This window comes from Eumetopias jubatus, unplaced genomic scaffold (genome assembly GCF_037043125.1).
Source record: "Eumetopias jubatus isolate StellerSeaLion01/CBP00866 unplaced genomic scaffold, mEumJub1_p1.0 scaffold_10, whole genome shotgun sequence".
NCBI lineage: Eukaryota > Metazoa > Chordata > Mammalia > Carnivora > Otariidae > Eumetopias > Eumetopias jubatus.
Genome location: NW_028274816.1, coordinates 124,181,383 through 124,199,796, shown reverse-complemented (window position 1 = coordinate 124,199,796; position 18,414 = coordinate 124,181,383). Strand labels below are relative to the sequence as shown.

Here is an 18,414-nt window from a genome sequence, read left to right as displayed (position 1 = left end):
ATCTTGAACACCCCTAATGTTTTAGCAGCGATCCATATTCAGAAACATGGGGGAGAGCCTGCCTTCAGGGCTTACACCCGAGGTAGCAACAGCCAGAAGGAAGAGTGGGTGTTTAAGGTAGAGAAGTCTGTTAGTGGGACAGCCTTCTTTTTTATCTGGGTGGGGTCGGGTCAGGCCAGGGGCACCCAGCGGTCTCGCCTGCAGTTTCCTTATAAACAGACCCCAGCCCCGCGTGCGGCCGGCAGAGGGCGCTCGACGAACAGCCGACTGGCGGGGGCGGTGCCGCGCCAGTCTCGGGGCGCAGGCGCACTCGTGGCTGCCGCGTCCGCCGCGTCCGGGGTTGGCGTGTCCCGGTGGAGGCGGGTGAGCCGTGCCGCGCCGGCGGAGGGCGGGAGAGGAGACGCGGGCGGGAGGGCGCGCGGGGAACGGAGCCGCCCGGGGAGGCGGGGCGGGCTCGGGGTGTGAGGCCTCGGGCGTCCTCGGCCTTGCGCGGCGGGTGGAAGACCCAGCGGGGCCCCGCGCCGCCCCCCTCCCCTCCCCGTCGGCCCCCGCGGCCTCGGAGGGCCCGGTGCCCCGGCGACTCGGGGAAGAGGAGCAGGCCCCAGGCCGCGGGGAGGGCCGCGGGGAGCCGGGGGACTCCAGACGCCTCTGCGAAATGCCCACTTGTCTGGCACACACCTCCGCGCTCAGCCTCGGCTGGGCCATTTATAAAAGCAGACGGGGGCCCCTCCACCGTCCATCTGCCCCGAGCGCGCGCTTGCCTGGAGTAACCTTCACGTTTTGATTGGTGCTTCTGCATAACACAGCAAGTCACGCTGAGTTCGAAACCCCTTAGTCCCCAGGACTTTTATTTTTTTTACATAGCTTACAATTCACTCATTTAAAGTGCACCGTCGAATGTCTTTTAGTATATTCAGAGTTGTGCATCCATATCATAATCAATTTTAGAACATATTCATTGTCCCCAAAAGAAACCTCTCCTTTAGCTGTCACTCTCAGTCTCCCGCCCTGGGCAGCCCCCTAATCTACTTGCTGTCTCTATGGATTTGCCCATTCTGCACATTTCCTATAAATGGAATCATACAATATTTGGTCTTTTGTGACTGACTGGCTTCTTTCACTTAGAGTAATGTTTTCAAGGTTTACCCATTTTGTACCCTGTATCAGCACTTCACTTCTTTTTATTACAAAATAATATTCCATTGTATGAATGTACCGTGTTTTACTTATCCATTCATCAGCTGATGGACCTTAGGACTAATCTTAACCCTTCACCTCCTTCCAAGGCCCTTCTGGATCCGACCCAGCCTTCCTGGCCAGCATCCTGTTTGCTCCCGCTCTGGGCTCCTGTGGGCTTGGCGGTCCCTTCCTCCCTTAGGCCTTCATGCAAGCTACCTCTGCCTTCGCCGCCCCTTCGCAAATCCTACTCCTCCTTCAGACCTCAGATTTAACGTCCTTTTCTCAAGAAACCTCTGACCCTTGACTGGGTGAGGGGCCCCATGAGCCAGTCTCTCAGGGACCTGAATTCCACTTTGTAGCAATTAGTTGTAACTGAATAATTCGTTTTAATTTTACATTAATATGTAAGATACATGCGATCAGGGGCTTCTGTTTGTTTCTGTAACCCCAGTACCGAGCACCTTGTTCGTGCTCAGGGACTATTTTAGTACATGGGCACACATGCCTGCCATGTATCAGGCACCGCCATACTCTACTAGGGACACAGCCGTGAACAAAATAAACTCCCTGCTGTATGGAGTTTACATTCCAGTGGGGGAATACAAACAATTAAATGTATGTCAGGTGGTGAAGAGTGCCATGAAGAAAGATGGAAGGGACTGCAGAGTGGTCAGGGAAGTCCTCTTAATGAGACCCGGATTCCTCTGGGGCAGAGCAGCGTGGGTTTCTGGAAGAGTAGTTGGGTAATGGAGGGAGGGAGAGAGCATGAGAGAAGCATAAATCCAGAGCTTTCAACTCAAGGGTCCTTTTGAGATGAGCCCTGCGTACGTGTAGAAAGAGCTTGTTGGGAGGGTAGAGACCTGGATCCAAAGCCTAGCCTACGCTCTCACCTAGTTCTGTGTGACCTGGAGCCTCAGTTCTCATCCTCTGTAAAATGGGAGTAATAGGGTTGTAGATGAAGTAGCCCCTGTGGAGTACCCAGCCGCGTGGCTGACACCTGGCAGATGTATAATGGTTCCCTTCTTTCGCCCTCAAACCACAGTGGTGTGTTGTGGCCTGTGTGTGGGAGGCCATTGGCACAAAGCAGTCTAACGTCACAATGACTCAATTCACGATGCTCGTTGCTCTGCTCTGAGACCAGCATGTTTGCCTTTTGTCTGATTTTTCCAGTTTGCTTTGACTGGGCTAGCTCACCAGGTTCACTTGCAACTGGTAAACTGGCTCAGGGTGGTTGAGCTGACACAGGGGATGTTCAGAGTAGCTCCTTGGGCCTCTGAGAGAGACAGCAGGTGTGGGAGAAAGAGCCGAGGACCCAGAGCCAGGGATTCAGGGTTTGAGACCTGGCGCTGCCACCTGCTGGCTTTGTGATTCCAGGACAGCCACTGTCCTCCTGGCTTTAGTGTCCTGTCTGGTAAATGGAGGTCAATCAACACACATTTATAGAAAGGATTAGTGTGAGACCTTATTAGAGGAGTGTGGGCAGCGTGGAGTGTGAGCCTTGAGGAGGTGACGTGGGAGTTTAATCTTCTAAGGATCAAGAGGAATTCTTGAGGCAGGCGAAGAATCCAGCGTAGGGGGAAGAGAGGCGTTGAAGAGCACAGCGCGTTTCAGAGACACGATTAACAATAGTTCCCAAGTGCCTCGTATGTGGCGGGCACCGTGCTAAGTGGTTTAGGAGCATTATTTAATCCTCACGACGATTCTGTGCAGGAGATACTATTAGTTGCCCCATTGACAGATGTGCGGCTGACTCTGAGGTGGAAATTGAGAAACTTGCCCACGTCCCACAGCCGGCCAGTGACGGAGCCAGGATTTGAACGTAGACTGCCTGATCCCAAAGTCCATGAACTTAGCCGCTAAGTTCAGTATGTGGCTAGAATGCAGGGAGTGTAGACAGCAGGAGATGGGTCTAACGAGAGAAGCTGGAAGCAGATTCGAGAGGGTTAAAGGAACACTCCACAGAGGTTCTGGAGAAGGGGGAGTGACATGGTGTGTTTTTTTAGGAAGTATCCTTGGGTCGGACTGGAGAGAGCGATATTCAGATAGTCCGAGCAAGGCATTGTTACAAAGCTGGCAGCCCAGGTACTGCCCAGGTGCATGGGGGGGGGGGCACTGAGGACAGGGAGGGTGAGGGGAGTGGGGAGTCTGGGTCTTGAGAGCCTTGACCATGAAGGAAAGGGACTGAAGGAGCATGGACTGCTGCCCCGCTTCTAGCTTGGGAGAACGTGCGTGTGCAAGCTGGAGCCCCTGAACTGGGGGAGCAGAACCACTCTGCTTCTATATTGTGACTTTCCCCATCCAGAGAAATAATTGCATATTTAAACAATGGCCTGCGCAGGCTTAATTTAGCCTTGTATCAGTGTTTGTTTGTTTGTTTTTTAAAGATTTTATTTATTTGACAGAGAGAGAGACAGCGAGAGAAGGAACACAAGCAGGGGGAGTGGGAGAGGGAGAAGCAGGCTCCCCGCGGAGCAGGGAGCCCGATGCGGGGCTCGATCCCAGGACCCTGGGATCATGACCTGAGCCGAAGGCAGACGCTTAACGACTGAGCCACCCAGGCGCCCCAACCCCGTATCAGTGTTTAATAGGGCATAATTTCTGGTCATGTTCTCTAGTTCCATTCTTTCTTTTTTTAAACATATGACTTTCCCCCACTTATTTTTAGGTGCCCTATGTCAGGGCACAGGGTAGGGAAAGAGCCAAGGGGATTAAATGGGGTTGTAGGCCTATTTCTCAGCATCTGTACCAGTGATATCACTTGGCTCCCAGGAAATTCCCTTTGTGGCTTTATTGTCACTGTTTTCCTTTATTCTGTTATATTCCCCTTTGGGTTTTTCTAAGAGCTTTTTTAGTATTTCCTTAGCTGCCTCCTTTTCTTTGTCTGTGTAATGGACATCAGCCTTGTGACTTTTTTTTTTTTTCCATCTTTATGCAGCGGGAAGCTATAGATGATGTCCTTGGGTTTCAGAAAAGTATGGAGAAAAGTTTTATGGAGAAGGTTGAAAAATAAGTACGGGATAATAGCACAGTCAAGTGCTTTCATGAATGCGGAGCTGGTCCTGAATGAGCCCCAGGAGAGTTCTCTGTGGGGTCCTTAGCCCTGATCCGGGCCGCATTCTGTGGATGGCTTGGGTATGGACAAAGCAGGTAGTGTTAGAAGCAGGTAGGGGCGTGGGGCAACAGTCCTCGGTTTGATTCCTGGCCTTACCATCTAATAGTTGGGTGGTCTCTGGCAAGTTTCTTACCCTCTCAGAGCCCCAGTTTTGTCATCTATAAAATGGGCTAATGAAACGTACCCCCGTAAGATTGTTGTGAGGATACACGAAGTAACACACGTGAAGCTTGCAGCACCTTCCTGGCACATACTGATCACTCCCGGAACGGTAGGTCGTGAGACATGGCATCAGCCGTGCAGAAAGCTCGAGGTAGGACAGCTCGGGAACATGTCAGGCCGTCCATATCTGGTCCTAGGGCCGAGCCCAGAGCCACACACGTGCTAGATGCTCTGAATGGCTTTGGATGGGTGACTGACATAGCTCGCCGGGGTTAGTGTCTCTTTCTTTGGACCCACTTTGTGCCTGGGATGGGATTGTTTCTGTGCTTTTGTTGTGCTGAATTGAGCGGAGTTGGATAACAGACAGGGTCAGGTACTCCAGAGATTGTGGCAGATGGTGACTCTGGACTAAACTAATCAAATACAAGATGGGAAACAGATTTAAGAAGAGTTCATGGAAAAAAGGTTCCTCCGAGCTGAATGCCAGGGTCACATGGGGGCCCAAGCAGAGAATGCAGTCTGAGTGGCCTTCCTTGAACTGCCCAGTAAAGGAGGGGACATTGGCACCTGGGCTCCAGGACCCGCGGAGCTGGTCAGGACCCGGGAACACTATGGCTTTCCCACTGGACAAAAATCTAAGAGTGAGACCAATAATGAGGGTGTGCGTGTGTCCCGAGGAGCGTGAGACGGGGAGGCTCTGGGAGAGGATAGCACCTTCAGGGTGGGGATTTTGGAAAGAGAGTGACTGCGGGGCTGGGGTCCCTGGCTGAACAATGACAGACTGGCCTTGGGGGTGGGGTAGGGAGACTTGAGCCCCAGAGGGCAGAACTCAGATCCATGAGTGAAGTTTACAGGGCAGATTTTAGCTCAGAAGCAAAGGCAGTCTGTGACAGCTCTGGCTGAATGAAGTGGAGAGCTCAGACTTGGGAGGTCAGGAGCTCCCTGCCACGCGGGAGCATGTTAAGGGAGAAAAGCTGGAAGACTCCCTACCAGGGACGTGGAGAAGAGATTTCTTTTACCCTGGATGGGAAAAGGTCGCCTTCGGCGCTCTGGTGTTGAAAGACTCCCTACTTTGGATGGCTTTTCCGCTCATTCAGTTAACACCTCTGACCCAGCACCTACCATGAGTCAAGCCATGCCACCTTAGGTATTTTTATAACTTTCTAATTCATCAGAGGCCACGGCATGAATAACCAGAGCTCAGTTCTGATTTGGGAAAAAGCTAAATAAGTTTCACCTGCTCTTTAGTTTGATTTCAAAGAAAAAAAGGTGTATTTTTTTCTCTCTGCTGTCGGCAGAGGTCACTAAGTCAGTGAAATCCACAACCTCTCCCAGTGTCCGTTTGCAGGAGCAGCTCCCTTCCCTTCGGTAGCCCATTTTTGTCTCCGATAGAAGTATCGAAAAGTATCATAACATACTGTTTTCCCTTTTGCTGCTTTTCCAGGGCTAGAGAAGGGCCTCCTACTGAGTGAGCAGCCGCCCTGCGGCAGGCAGGCATGTGTGCTGCCTTAATCAGTCCTCACCTCAGTCTTGCCAGGATCTGGGGCCCGTGCACTTTCACTGTTCCACTCAGTCTTCAGGGTGCGGGAGAGTTGACTGGAAGGTGTTGGAGAGAGCAAGCGTTCAATTTGACACCCTTCTGTTGAGGGACCATGCGTGCCAGGTGCTCTGTGCCTAACAAAGCCTCAGAGGAGGCCGAGCCGGGAAGAGGGTGGAGGGAATGGGGAATTGGTTGCAAATGGGATAGAGATTGGCATTTGACTGGGGAAAGCCTTGACACCCCCCGCCCCCCGCCCGTACACGCACACGTAGACACACCTACCACCACCACCATATGCACACATACTGATGAGCTTAGAGTTTGTTCTATGTGTGCTATTAAAGGATTCAAGGAAGGGACTCAAAGATGAGATTTTTGTTTTTCGTTGCTCATTCTGGCTGAGCATACTGAGGGACTGAAGAAGAGACATGTCAGAAGGGTGTTAAATTAATCCAGGAGAGAGGCTCTGAGAGCCTAACAGAGACAAGGCAAAGGAGGGACCCCTTTCCTTCAAGAACTCGGGGGGAGGTCGGAGCACTGGAGTTAGAGTCCACATCCCAGTGCCGCCACTCCCTGGCTGTGTATTCGTGATCAGCCTGAGTTTCCACATCTGCAAAATGGGATGATAGTGCTTTTTGTCAGAGGGTTGTCATAAAAATGTCTAGCACCACGCTTAGCATGTCAGTCAGCTCTCAGGCAAGGATGAATTTCATGGAGGAGGGGATTTGAACATATTCTTGCCCGAGGGCCTCTCCAGACGGAGTGAGGCAGGAGGCATTGGTTGCCTGCAGGGTGTTCCTACAGGTGAGTTGGAGGGAAGCTGAGGGGACTGGAAAGGCTTGGCATAGATGGGCAGGAAAGGGAGGCTGTTGTTGCCTTAGGTGATGGGCAGGACTACTCAGGGCCTGGAAGAATCTGAGGTTCATCAGCCAGCAAGCATTGATGGAGGAGTGTGCTTGGTACCAGGCTGTACCATGCCGGCACTGAGAGGACAGAGATGGGGGAATCGGACACAGTCCCTGCCCTCGTGGGAGTTCCGTCCTGTCGGGGAGGATGGAGAGGCAAACACTCGGAGCCGGGGCTACTCCCGCTGATCTAAGCAGGCACAACAGGCTGTGGGCAAACAGATCAGGGAGCGAGTCTAGTTCGGTGTGAGCAGTAAGATGGGACAGCAAGACTTAAGCAAGAAGAAATTTCCTGGAAGAGTGTTAGGGACTCACAGGATCAAGGGAGAAGGCTGGAGGACTGGGCAGGAATTTAGACATTTCTGGAAGGCCAGGAGGCAAGAGCTACAAGGCCAGTTCAGAGCAGGAAGAGGCTGATGAGGACACACCATTGCTGGGGTGTGTGAACTCATTTTCAGCCTCTTTGTAACCCTGCTCGAGAGCCCATTTCCAGAGGTGGGGAATACTCAGTTGGCCTCGCTGGGGCCGGGGTCTGATGTTCTCCTTGTGGCCGGGAGAGATGGAGCCACGGACGACAGTCTTGGCAGGCCAGGCTCAATGGGAAGAAGTCATCCCTTAAAAAGAAATTGGGGAGGGGGGTGCCGTTAGGAAGAGTAGCACCCATCTGGGTTCTGGAGCTGGACTTCCCAGGTGGAGATCCTGGCTTCTGCACTCATAGCTATGTGACCTTGGACAAATTTCTTGCCTTCTTTTTGCCTCTGTTTCTTTATCTGTAAAAGGAGAGCATAATGGTACCTTCTTGTAGAGTTATTGTGAAGATTAAAATAAATTCAGAATAAATTCACTAGAATAGTGTCTCTCACATGATACATACTCAGTAAGGCTGCTGTAGTAATCATCGTAAGTGCTTATTAGTTGTTATTATTACTAAAGGAACTACAGGTGGTGTGCCAATGTGCCTGGCAGGTGGAGGAGTGATTAGGGATGAATCTGAACGGGGGGGTAAGAAGGCTTCAGGGGTTGGTGCCAGCCTCACAAGTTTAAGACTTTATCCCCCAGGTAACGGGAAAGTGGTGGAAGGGTTTTCCTAAAATAACTTTTTGTTACAAAAAATTTCAAAATATAGAGAAGTTGAAATAACAGCGCAATGCCCGCCCTTATTCCTGCCATCTAAACACAATCTGAACATTTCAGCACATTTGCTTTATCTTTCTCACCCTATCTTTTCTCTTTTTGTGTTGCCTTTTGTGGAACGATGTGAAAGTAAGTTGCAGACATGATGACACATCACCTCTAAACACTTCCTTCCACTTGCATCTCCCAAGAATGAGGACATTCTCCCACACAACACATTGTTGTTCTACCTAAGAAAATTAATAATTGATAATAATTCACAATATCCTGTCACATCCAGCTGTGGGAAGATTTTAAGTGGGGCGTTAGACAAGGCATTGTGGCTGCCATGTGGAGGCTGGCTGGAAGGGGGCCGAGGGCAGGTAAATATCCCCCCAGTAATGCAGGTAACAGATGCTGAAGCCCGACCTAGAGTGATGTGGGGACACGAGGGCTGTTTGAGGTACCTACAGGTCTCCCATTGAACATGGTGGCAGGGATGGTGGGTCAGTGAAGTCTTTCAGGAGGAGGTGCCAGACCTAACAGCTGAGTGTTGTAGGATCAGGAGACCTGCAGGAAGCAGAGTGTGGGCAAGAGTGGATTCATTTGACACATGAATATTAAACATCTGTCATGATTCCGTTTATATGTCAACTTGACTGGGCCATGGGTTGCCCAGAGATTTGGCTAAACATTATTCTGGGTGTGTCTTGTGAGGGTGTTTTTGGATGAGATTAACATTTATTTATTTATTTTTTAAAGGGGGAGAGAGAGAGTTGGCGGGGGGGGGCGGTTGATGAGGGAGAGGGAGTCTTTTAAGCAGATTCAGCACTGAGTGCAGAGTCCAACCCGGGGCTCGTTCTCACGACCTGAGATCATGACCTGAGCCAAAGCCAAGAGTCCGATGCTTAACCGACTGTGCCACCCAGGTGCCCCTGGATGAGATTAACATTTAAATCGGGAGACTGAGTGAAGCAGATTGCCCTCCTTAATATGGGTGGGCCTCATCCAAGCACTTGAAGTCCTGAATAGAACAGACTGACCCTCCCCCCGAGTGAGAGAGGATTCTCCTGGCTGATAGCCTTCAGCCTGGGACATTGGCTCTTCCTGGTTTGACATTGACTCACACTGGGACGTTTGCTCTGTGAGATTTCAAACTTGCCAGCCTCAATAATCACGTGAGCCAATTCCTTATAAATAATGTACATATATGAATATAATATATATATATATTCTCTCTGTATATTCTATTGGTTCTGTGTCTCCGGGGAACCCTAATGCATCTACTATATGCTAAGCATTCTGTCATGGTGCAGAGACCATGACCCGCGAACATGACACAGGCTTTCATGGAGTGCGCCACTCAGAGCTCAGTTTGCCTGGACTCTGTGGTGAGTGGTGGGAGATGGGATGAAGGGTGGGCAGGGGCCTTGGAGGAAGGAGTATGGATTTTGTTCCATAGGCCAGTGCTTTCCAAACGTCAGTACCACTTTCATGATTTTTGTCATATTCACATCTCAGCTGCATGCTTCTTTGCTTGATACATTTAAAAATACCAGTTTTACACCCATTCCTTTTTAAAAACTGTTTAAGCCACGATACCTATAAAATTACGGGATTTTTTTTCTTTACACATGAAAATAAATATAAAATCATTACGATAAAAAGATGTTGGCCCATATACTGCTTCAAATAATTTCACAGTTTTCCTACATTTGGGGAAATTTGTCATGAGTGACAGGGGTGGGGTGGGATATCAGATCATGGGGTTTTAGGCAGGAAAATGCCATGCTGAGATCAGGTTTTGGAAAGATTCACTGGCTGTTGAGTGGTGAATAGGTTGGAAGATAGGGAGACATGCTCGGAATTCTGGCCGTTGTCCAGGGGAGCTCTGATAAGAGAGCCTGAAGCAAGGATGTGCAGTGGGAATAGAGGGGGGGGCAGATGTGAGGGGGCATTCAGAGGTAGAATTTGTTAGGATTTAGAGACAGTGGCGTGGGATTGAGGCAGGAAGAGGAGTCTAGGTTGGCTCAGTGATGGTTTTGGTTTGGTTGCCTGAGAAGACAGAGTGCCTTCACGGAGGCAGGGAGCCCAGGAGAGGCTAAGGTCAAGTCCAAAGAGCAGGATATACCAAGCAATGGTTAGGGGCTGCAGAATTTGACTACAGTTTTAGCAATGATACCGTGAAGTGCATTGCCCCCTGATAGCAGACCCACACTTTAAATTAAATTAAAACATTTTTAGTTTAACTCTTCTGAGTGGACCCACACATATATTTTCTGCTACTTATTACTGAGAATGACTAAGTATTATAATTGAGCTGAAAATAATCTCCCGCCCATGCTTGCTGGGTTGGTTTCTAAGTATTGCTTGGGTTTTTATCTACTGAAACAAAGTTGTGCTCTTTCCAAATGTTAATTCTGAAGACTGCAGATGGTAACCATCTGTTACACGACTAGCATTTTACAATATTTGATTAGCACTTTATATAGTTTGGGGAAGCCTGCCAGTGGAGCCTGCCCATCAGGTGGGGACTTCGGTGGTATGTCCGCTGTGGTGGCCCTTGAAGGTCTGTCTTTGCCCCCATTGTATGGGGTTCCCCTGTTTTTTGGGGGGGCTTTAGCACAGCTGGTCAGACTGGCAGGTTGATAATTCGTGGCAGGAGAACCATAGGGGCCTTGCCCTGTTTGCACTCTTTCTTAGAGCTGGAACCATCGGACCTCATCGTGGAAGCAGAATTTGGGAGGTCAAGATCTGTCCATCAGTTAGGACTCTGGGTTGCAAGTGACAAAACAAACCCAAACCCCTTTTGCTTTGGCAAAGGGCATTAATTGAATCAGGTCATTAAAAAGTCTAGCGGTGGGACTGCCTTCAGGTGGATGGTTGTAGGATTCAAACGAATTCTTCAGACTTGGTTCCTCCCACACTTTCAGCTCTGCCTGCTGCTGTGTGGCTTCAGGCTCAGGCTTCCAGAGGAAGCAAGATGGCGCCCTTGAGAGAAGAGCAAATCCCCTCAGCAGCAAGTGTAGAGGGAAAGAACGGAGGCTTTCCCGGTCACCTCTGCAGAGGTGGTAGGATGTGTTCTGATTGGGCCAGCTTCCATCACATGCCCATCTGTGGCCCAATCCCAGCGACCACGTGGATGCAGTGCTCTGATTGGTCAGACCTGGCGTGGAGCCCCACCCTGACCTGTGGGCGGAGGCCTGGGGAGAGGCGGATCGCCAGTCACGCATCCGGGACCGTTAGCGGAAGGGAGGAGGGTTGGGGGGGCAGACGGCCACCTGCCTGCCCTGGTGTCGTGGCGGGAGCCCAGAGTACCAGGAGGCGTTGGCAAACTTAGCGGTGGAGACAGGCGGTTATTGTTGCCAGGAAGATAATATGCTGGAAATGGAATGAAGGAGCCTCTGAAACGGGCTACTTAATGAATTTCCTTTCTTAGTTTAAGAACCTCTGATAGATTTAGTAATCTGGGTCTCTTTTTTTTTGAGGGGGAGGGAGTGTCTTTCTTCTTTTTATGTTACTTTAAAACTAAGGCCAATCACAATCTTGGCCTTTTAGCTCCTTCGTTTGGAACATTGTGAGCTTCTCTTTCAGAGAGGGGAGATGTGTACAGAGCAGATAACAGATACCATTCAGTCCAGTTCAACAAACAGGGCACGAAGCCCCGGGGCCTGGGCCAGCCTCCACAGGCCTGGCAGCAGATGAATCCTCAGCAGTGTGGGAAGCACTGTAACAGCTCCAAAACAGGGCACTGCAGCCCCTCAGGCCGGGACAGTCAGGAAGGGCTTCCCAGAGGAAGTGACACGGAGCTGGACCTGGAGGGATGACCATGAGTTCCTCCCATGGCAGAGAGGAGGAGGGGAGCTTGATGCCGAAGGGGCTGCTTGTGCCAAGGGACCAAGAGGTGAGGTACTTGCTGGTTTGGGGGATGAGCCTAGGCCACTGGTTCCAGAGTGCATTCTGGCGTCAGCCTGGAGGAGACTGGAGAGTGACAAGCTGAAGGTGGGGGCAGACAGCAGGCAAGATGCTGTGGTAGAGGTCCAGGCATGAGCCTTTGGGGCATCTGGTTAAAATGTATTCTGTTCTCTAGCAGGTCTGGGGCGAGAGAGTCTGTTTCTAACCAGCTCTCAGGTGACTACTGGTTGGTGCTACTGGTCCAAGATGGTACTTTGAGTGGCGAGGCTCAGACGTCTGGCCATTCTCCCCTCTGTTGCCTGTAGTCAGCTGTGCAGGGTCTTCCTGCTTATCTCCCCTACTCTGCCTGTCCGTGACACGTCCTCACCCACCACCGCAAGGTGGCTTCCAGAAAGAAGGCACCCGGATGTGGCTGTGCGATCTCGCCTTTGGTCCCGGCAGGCCTGCCCTGGGCTGAGACTTCTGCAGGACAGGATGCTCCGCCCGAGTTCAGGGTCTGGGTTCTGTGCAGTGTGGCACGAAGGGGACCCGGCCTCCACGGTGTATCAGACCTGCTCACAGAGCCGTGGGACGTGGGGCTCGGGGCCGAGGCTTGGCTTGATGCCTTAGAAGTCATGCTCTGTGTTTTCCAGGGACAGAGGGTCTCGCAGATGGCCCCGCTCCCAGGGGCAGAGCGGGTCCAGAGGCCGCTGCAGCTCTACCGATACCTGCTGCGCTGTTGCCGGCAGCTGCCAGCCAAGGGCATCCAGGAGCATTACAAACATGCTGTCAGGCAGGTGGGCGCAGGGGTGCTGGGCTCGGGAGGGGGGTTCCCGTGATAGAGGGCTTGTCTCAGGGTTGGGGGCAGGGGACAGGGATGGTCTTTCGGGTGGTGGTGGAGGGGTGGGGCGGCAGTCTGGTAAGAGCCACCAAAAACCACAGCCCAGCTCCTCTCTCTGATTTCTGCTCGGAAAACAGATGTATCATCCAGCACATCAGCTCCGTGCCAGGGCTCAAATAAGGCAGCTAAGTGGATAATTAAAATAGAGTATGGGCCATAACATCATTTTGACAGGCATTAATGCACAGCCTGAGTTTACTCATGAGAAAACATCAGGAAAATCCAGACAGAGGGACCATCTCCCACACCGCTGGCCTCGGCTCATCCAACATGGCAGTATTGGGAAGCACAGAGAAAGGCAGACCTGCTCTGCTTTCAGGAGGACTAAAGAGATGTGACCACGAAATGTAAAATGAGTGGATTGGATTCTGGACCAGAAAAAAACAGTGATTAAAAGGGACATTATTGGAGACCTTCATGAAATTGGAGTATGGGCTGTAGATGAGATGATAGTATGATATTAATGTTGAATTTCCTGAATTTGACTACTGTCGTTATGTATTCTCATTAAAACACCCTGAAGCATTTAGGGGTCAAGGGTAACTTCTAATTGCTCCCAGAAAACTGAGTACAAACCCATATAAAGAGAGAATGATAAAGCAAAGGTGAGATGTTCACCATTGGTGATTCTGGTAGGGAATATGTTTATATTCTTGCAGCTTTTCTGTCGGTTAGAAATTATTTCCAAAAGAAATAAAAAATAAATACAAATGTAATGTGGAAAGTAAAAAAATAAAGGTAGCGACAGGTTGTGAAAACATGGAGGAGGGAGCCGCTAGCTGCCTGAGGGCATCAGGGAGGACTTCCCAGAGTGAGCATTTGAGGTGCTCCTGAAGACAAATAGGAGGACCTGCGGGGTCAAGAGTGACTGGGCAGGGGAGGTACCAGGTGCCCTTCTGGAGGGCCCTGAGTGCCACACCAGTGAACCTGAATCTCACGTTCCTTCTCAAGGGTGAACATCTGGTCAGAGGCAAACAACAGCCCCACGTTGCTCTGCACCGGGCCTGGCTGGAGTCTCCAGTCACCCCCTCCACGGCCCGCACTCTGCTTGGCCTTCCAGCATGGGCCCGGAGAGGCCCTGTTCCTTCCTATTGTGCAGCATGGTGCAAGTAGCTCCCTGGGGGAGCAGATGGAACCCAGAGGTGGAAGTTTCCTTGGGCCCCTGCTGCCTGATAACCTTTGGGCCCAGCCTGATTTGGGGTAACTTGGGGGCCAGTCTTCCATCTTGTAGCTGCTCTGCTGGCAGGAGGACTGGCTGTGTGGTTAGAATCGACCAGGATTTGAATGCTGGCGCCATGCACAGTCCCAGTTAGGGCATCTGAGCCGCTGTTTCCTCATCTGTAGGTGGGATCATCCTAACTCTCTCTGGAGGGCTAAGAGCCATGCTGAGTACAAAGTGGCCGCAGTGTGTCTGGCCTGTGCCTGGTGCTCTGAAGATGCTGGTCCTGTGAATTTTGCCTTGTCATCTTTCTTTTATGCTTAAACTTCCAGAGTTTCCGGGTTCATTCAGATGAAGACAATCCTGAGAGAATCCAGCAGATTATTAAAAGAGCCATTGAAGATGCAGACTGGATCATGAACAAAGTAAGTGCTTGGTTCCCGGCTCCCCCTGCCCGCTTGGGGGGGGGGGTTGACAGCAGTAATCTCCATGGCCACCAGGGGTCGCCCCTGCCCTACAGTTGAGCCCTATCAGGCCTGCAGAGGCACCATACAGCCCCAGCCAGCCGCTCTGGTGGTGGCAGATGCCTTTCTGGTTGCATCTGTTTTCTGCAATGGGTAGAGAGTTCTCAGTCCCTAAAGGCCAACAGTGCTGAATAAGCTGAGATGGGGTAGCAGGAAGAAGGAAGAGAAAGGTCTTCTTGGAAGCAACAGTGCCAGGACTAGCAGCAGCCTTGTGATGCCTCAGACGGGAAAGCTGTGTTGGGGTGTAGTGAGCTCCCCGTCTCCAGGGGTATTCATACTGAGGCAGGGTTCCTGAGGAAACATTCAAGTATCTATTTTGGTAGAGGAAGGGCAGGAGTCAGGAAGACAGACTAACTTGCTGGTCCTTACCCACTGGTGTTAGAACAACCTAGAGAGCTGGGTGGAGCATGCCCCCCCGCCCCATCCTTCTAAATCAGAATCTCCAAATGTGGGGGTCGGGGTTCGTTTTAAAAACTCAGTGATTGGACTAGATGACCTCTGAGGGTCTTCCTCTATCTGAGATTTTTTTTTTTTTTCCTTTGAACCAAGATTCAGCTTAAAGAACAGGATGGGTATGCCCACGTTCCTTTCTGACGTTCCCGCGTCTGTCTTATGTGCGCCCTCCTAGCCTGTCAGCTTCCTTTTCCGTTAAGCAAGAAAGGGGGTCCCGGTGCCAGCTAGAGATTTGACTGGTGCCTGCCCCCCACCCCACCTCTAAGGAGCCCCTGCAGGAGGCAGCTAAAGCCCAGAAGAACATGGTTCTTGGGATTTCCTGGGTCTTCCCTCCCCCATTGGCTTCCCTCACCCACTTCTAATGATCTCTCTGCCTTACAGTATAAGAAACAAAACTGAGATGCTGGAGCCTAGAGAACCAAGCTCTCCTGAAGATATTGAAGTTGAGAGACCTCGCTTCTTCTGGAAGTCAGCAGCGGCAGCCGTTTTGGAATATCCATCGGCCTTATTGGCTGAGAGCAGGAAATCGGGGGTAGGAGAAGCTGACGTCTGCTCAGCTGGCTCTTCTTGCCACGTGTGTGTCCCAGCATCCTTTATGTTTGCTTTTCTGGCCATTGCCACGGGAGTTTGGGGGAGAATATATTTTGTCACTTTGCTCCGAAGGTGCTGCATGTATTCTGGATGTTGTCCTTTGAGACCCAGAGTGGGCATCCCCTCGGGCTGTCCAGGGAGGACAGGGCATGGGTTTTTGAACCGGTCAGGTCTGGATTTGAATCTCAGTTCTGCGGCTTTTCAAGGGTGTTGCTTTTGAGCTCAGCCTCCTCCTGTGTGAAGATTAAGTATAAGGAAGTTGAAGAGCTTCAGGTAGGACATGGTATGTGGTGGTGTGAGTAAACGTTCCCCTGAGGAGCCCATCCTCCACCGCTCCTTCCTCCCCGCCCGCAGTGCTCCACGTCTCTCTGGTACACTCCTCGTCGGGCCCGGGGGATGTGTGGGCCTGCCCTGTCCTGCTTGTTGTCCCTGAACGCTCGTGGCCCCACCGTGCCCAGCAGTCCCCCAAGCAGCCGCTCCTCCCGGCACTGTCCTTCCGTGAAGTCCTGGTCCTCGCCTTCACGGAGTTTCTAGTGTCCCTGAAGTGGTGAAACGCACGCCGCGTGGAACAAGGAAGAAGGGCAGACCAGCTACAGCGGATGCCAAAGTGTACAGGCCTCTGTGAACCTGCGATCTGTCCTGCTGGCCCTTCCCCGCTTTGCCACTGTCTTGGAAGGAAGAATGGAGGCAGGGCAGCAAGGAGGAAGGCGGGGAGCAAGCATTCCTGTGGGGTATGGTGAGCCTGAAACCCGTGGAGAGAGACTGGGTCACATCCCAATGCCATAGAAGTCGCTCGTAGGGGAACTTACCTGGCCCATGTCAGCCTTGGTTTCCCCAACTCCAGTGCAGTGATGCCCCCACCTACCTGCCGGGCTGCAATGAGGAGTACTGAGCTCTAACGCATGCCAGGTGCTTCCTGCAGAAGCTGGCTCAGGGAGCCAGCTGCACTGCCGTGGCTGGTCACCACAGTTAGGGAGCCCTGCTTTGCAGACGGGGAGATGGAAGCACAGACAGGTCGAACCCCTTTTCAAGGTCACCAAGCTGCTAAGCGAGGTCTGTGTGAATCTACCAAACAGTACAGGGAAGGGAGAGCAGCAGAGGGAGGGAAAGTGTCCAGGAAGGACTTGGGGGGCTGGCCAGAGCAGGAGGGGCAGCCAGAAGAGGAGAAGCCACACTGGACTTGTGTATCCCCAAGGACTCCCAGCCAGAGGGATGAGCCAGCAGCTTCATGACCCTGCAATGAATTACAGGACTTAAAGTGACTCCGGGACATCTGTATGGACTGATCAGCAGGGAATGAAGTAAATACCGATTTCTGAAACCTCTGGTGTCTTGAGTGCTGTGCTCATTCATTCCCCAAACACATGCTGTTCCCCACTGTGTGCTGTTATCCTAGGTATTGGAGACTTGCGGACAGGCCTGTACAATAGGGATCGTTCTTCAGAGGGCAGGGCTCTCTTTTGTTTAGATTCTTCTTGTTTTCTAACCATGGGGGAGGCTGGTATGTGGTGATTATTTCTTGGCCAGGTATTGGTTGTGTGTGTGTGGGGCGTGGGGGTCCTCTCCTTATCACTGATGCTCAGGGGCTGATATGGAGGGGGGAACGCTCACTCTGACTGCATGATGGGCAGGCCTGGGTGGCTCCCACAAGAAGTTCGTCTTGAGGCAGAGAAAAGACTCCCCCCCCCCCCCCCAAGCACAGATTGTCAAGAATTAAGACCCAAACTTCCTCCCAGCTTCCTGAGATGAACCTGACCCTCTGTCCATCTTGCCTCCCTGGGGGATGGGGATTAACATGAGCATCAAGGGCAAAGAAAACCAAACTACCTTTGTTGAATGACAGAGCGAAACTTGGCAGGTTCAATGTGAGGGAATGATGACCTTGGTTTTTTGGTTTTTTTTTATTTTTAAGATTTTATTTATTAGAGAGAGAGAGAGAGAGAGAGTACAAGCGGGGTGAGTGGCAGAGGGAGAGGGAGAAGCAGGCTCCCCGCTGAGCAGGGAGCCCTATGCAGGGTTCAATCCCAGGACCCTGGGATCATGACCTGAGCCGAAGGCAGACGCTTAACTGACTAAGCCACCCAGGCGCCCCAGCAATGACCTTGTTAACAATGGGATGGGTGATTGTAGTTCAAGGGAAACACCAGAAGTTCAAGTATCATGCCTTAAGAGATTAAGAGCTACCTCTACCTCCACCTCCTAAATGCTATTGCCTGCTGCCAATACCATGGAGTCACACATCTCTGGAGACAGAGAATCTCTTCCCACCAACATCTGGAGAGGTACCTCATTCTCTTTGAGCTTTGAGCAATGAGTGCACAAGACGAGCTTCATCAGACTTCTGAAGCTGACTACAGTTCATAACCTTGAGATTGGTTGAGCCCATCAGCCTCTGTGCTTGTCAATTTCAGCCACTAACCGAAAGCAGGCTCCTCTAATCAGCAGTCTCACGTACTCCCATTCCCAAACTGATGTGGGTTTCTTACCCACATCGCTGACCTCACTCCCGCCCTGTTCATGATGTCCTCCGGCACCCTTGCACCTTGCACATAGATTCCTTACTCTCTCAGCACTCCAGCCTGTTCGTTCCATGTGTATTTGCCCAAGCTTCTCCTGTCTGCAGTGCCCTTCTTAGCTTATTCACCTGAAAAAGATCTTTTCTCTGTCAAGACTGAGCTTGTGCATTATTTCTATGAAGATGTTCTTTACTCCCCCTAGCATTACATCTTCCAAGATTTTTTTCATGTTAACTGGTGAATGAAAACCAATCAGATGACACTGGTTCCTTGGAAAAATGAATGCAATCTTTAGGCCAAATTAAGAAAGACATGGGATCAAGAAGAAGGGAGGTGAAATCTAGAGCAGCGATTTTCAGGTGTGG

The 18,414-nt window shown here is 51.3% G+C and overlaps 1 protein-coding gene across 1 annotated transcript; it reads left to right on the top strand.

Annotated features, from left to right (window-relative positions):
- The first annotated feature begins 309 nt into the window (after positions 1-309).
- On the top strand, positions 310-16,854 carry LYRM9 (LYR motif containing 9). Its single transcript, XM_028109371.1, has 4 exons — positions 310-363; positions 12,559-12,702; positions 14,298-14,390; positions 15,324-16,854. Exons 2-4 carry the CDS (start codon positions 12,577-12,579, stop codon positions 15,339-15,341), a joined length of 237 nt encoding a protein of 78 aa, XP_027965172.1. The 5' UTR covers positions 310-363; positions 12,559-12,576; the 3' UTR covers positions 15,342-16,854.
- Positions 16,855-18,414: the final 1,560 nt, after the last annotated feature.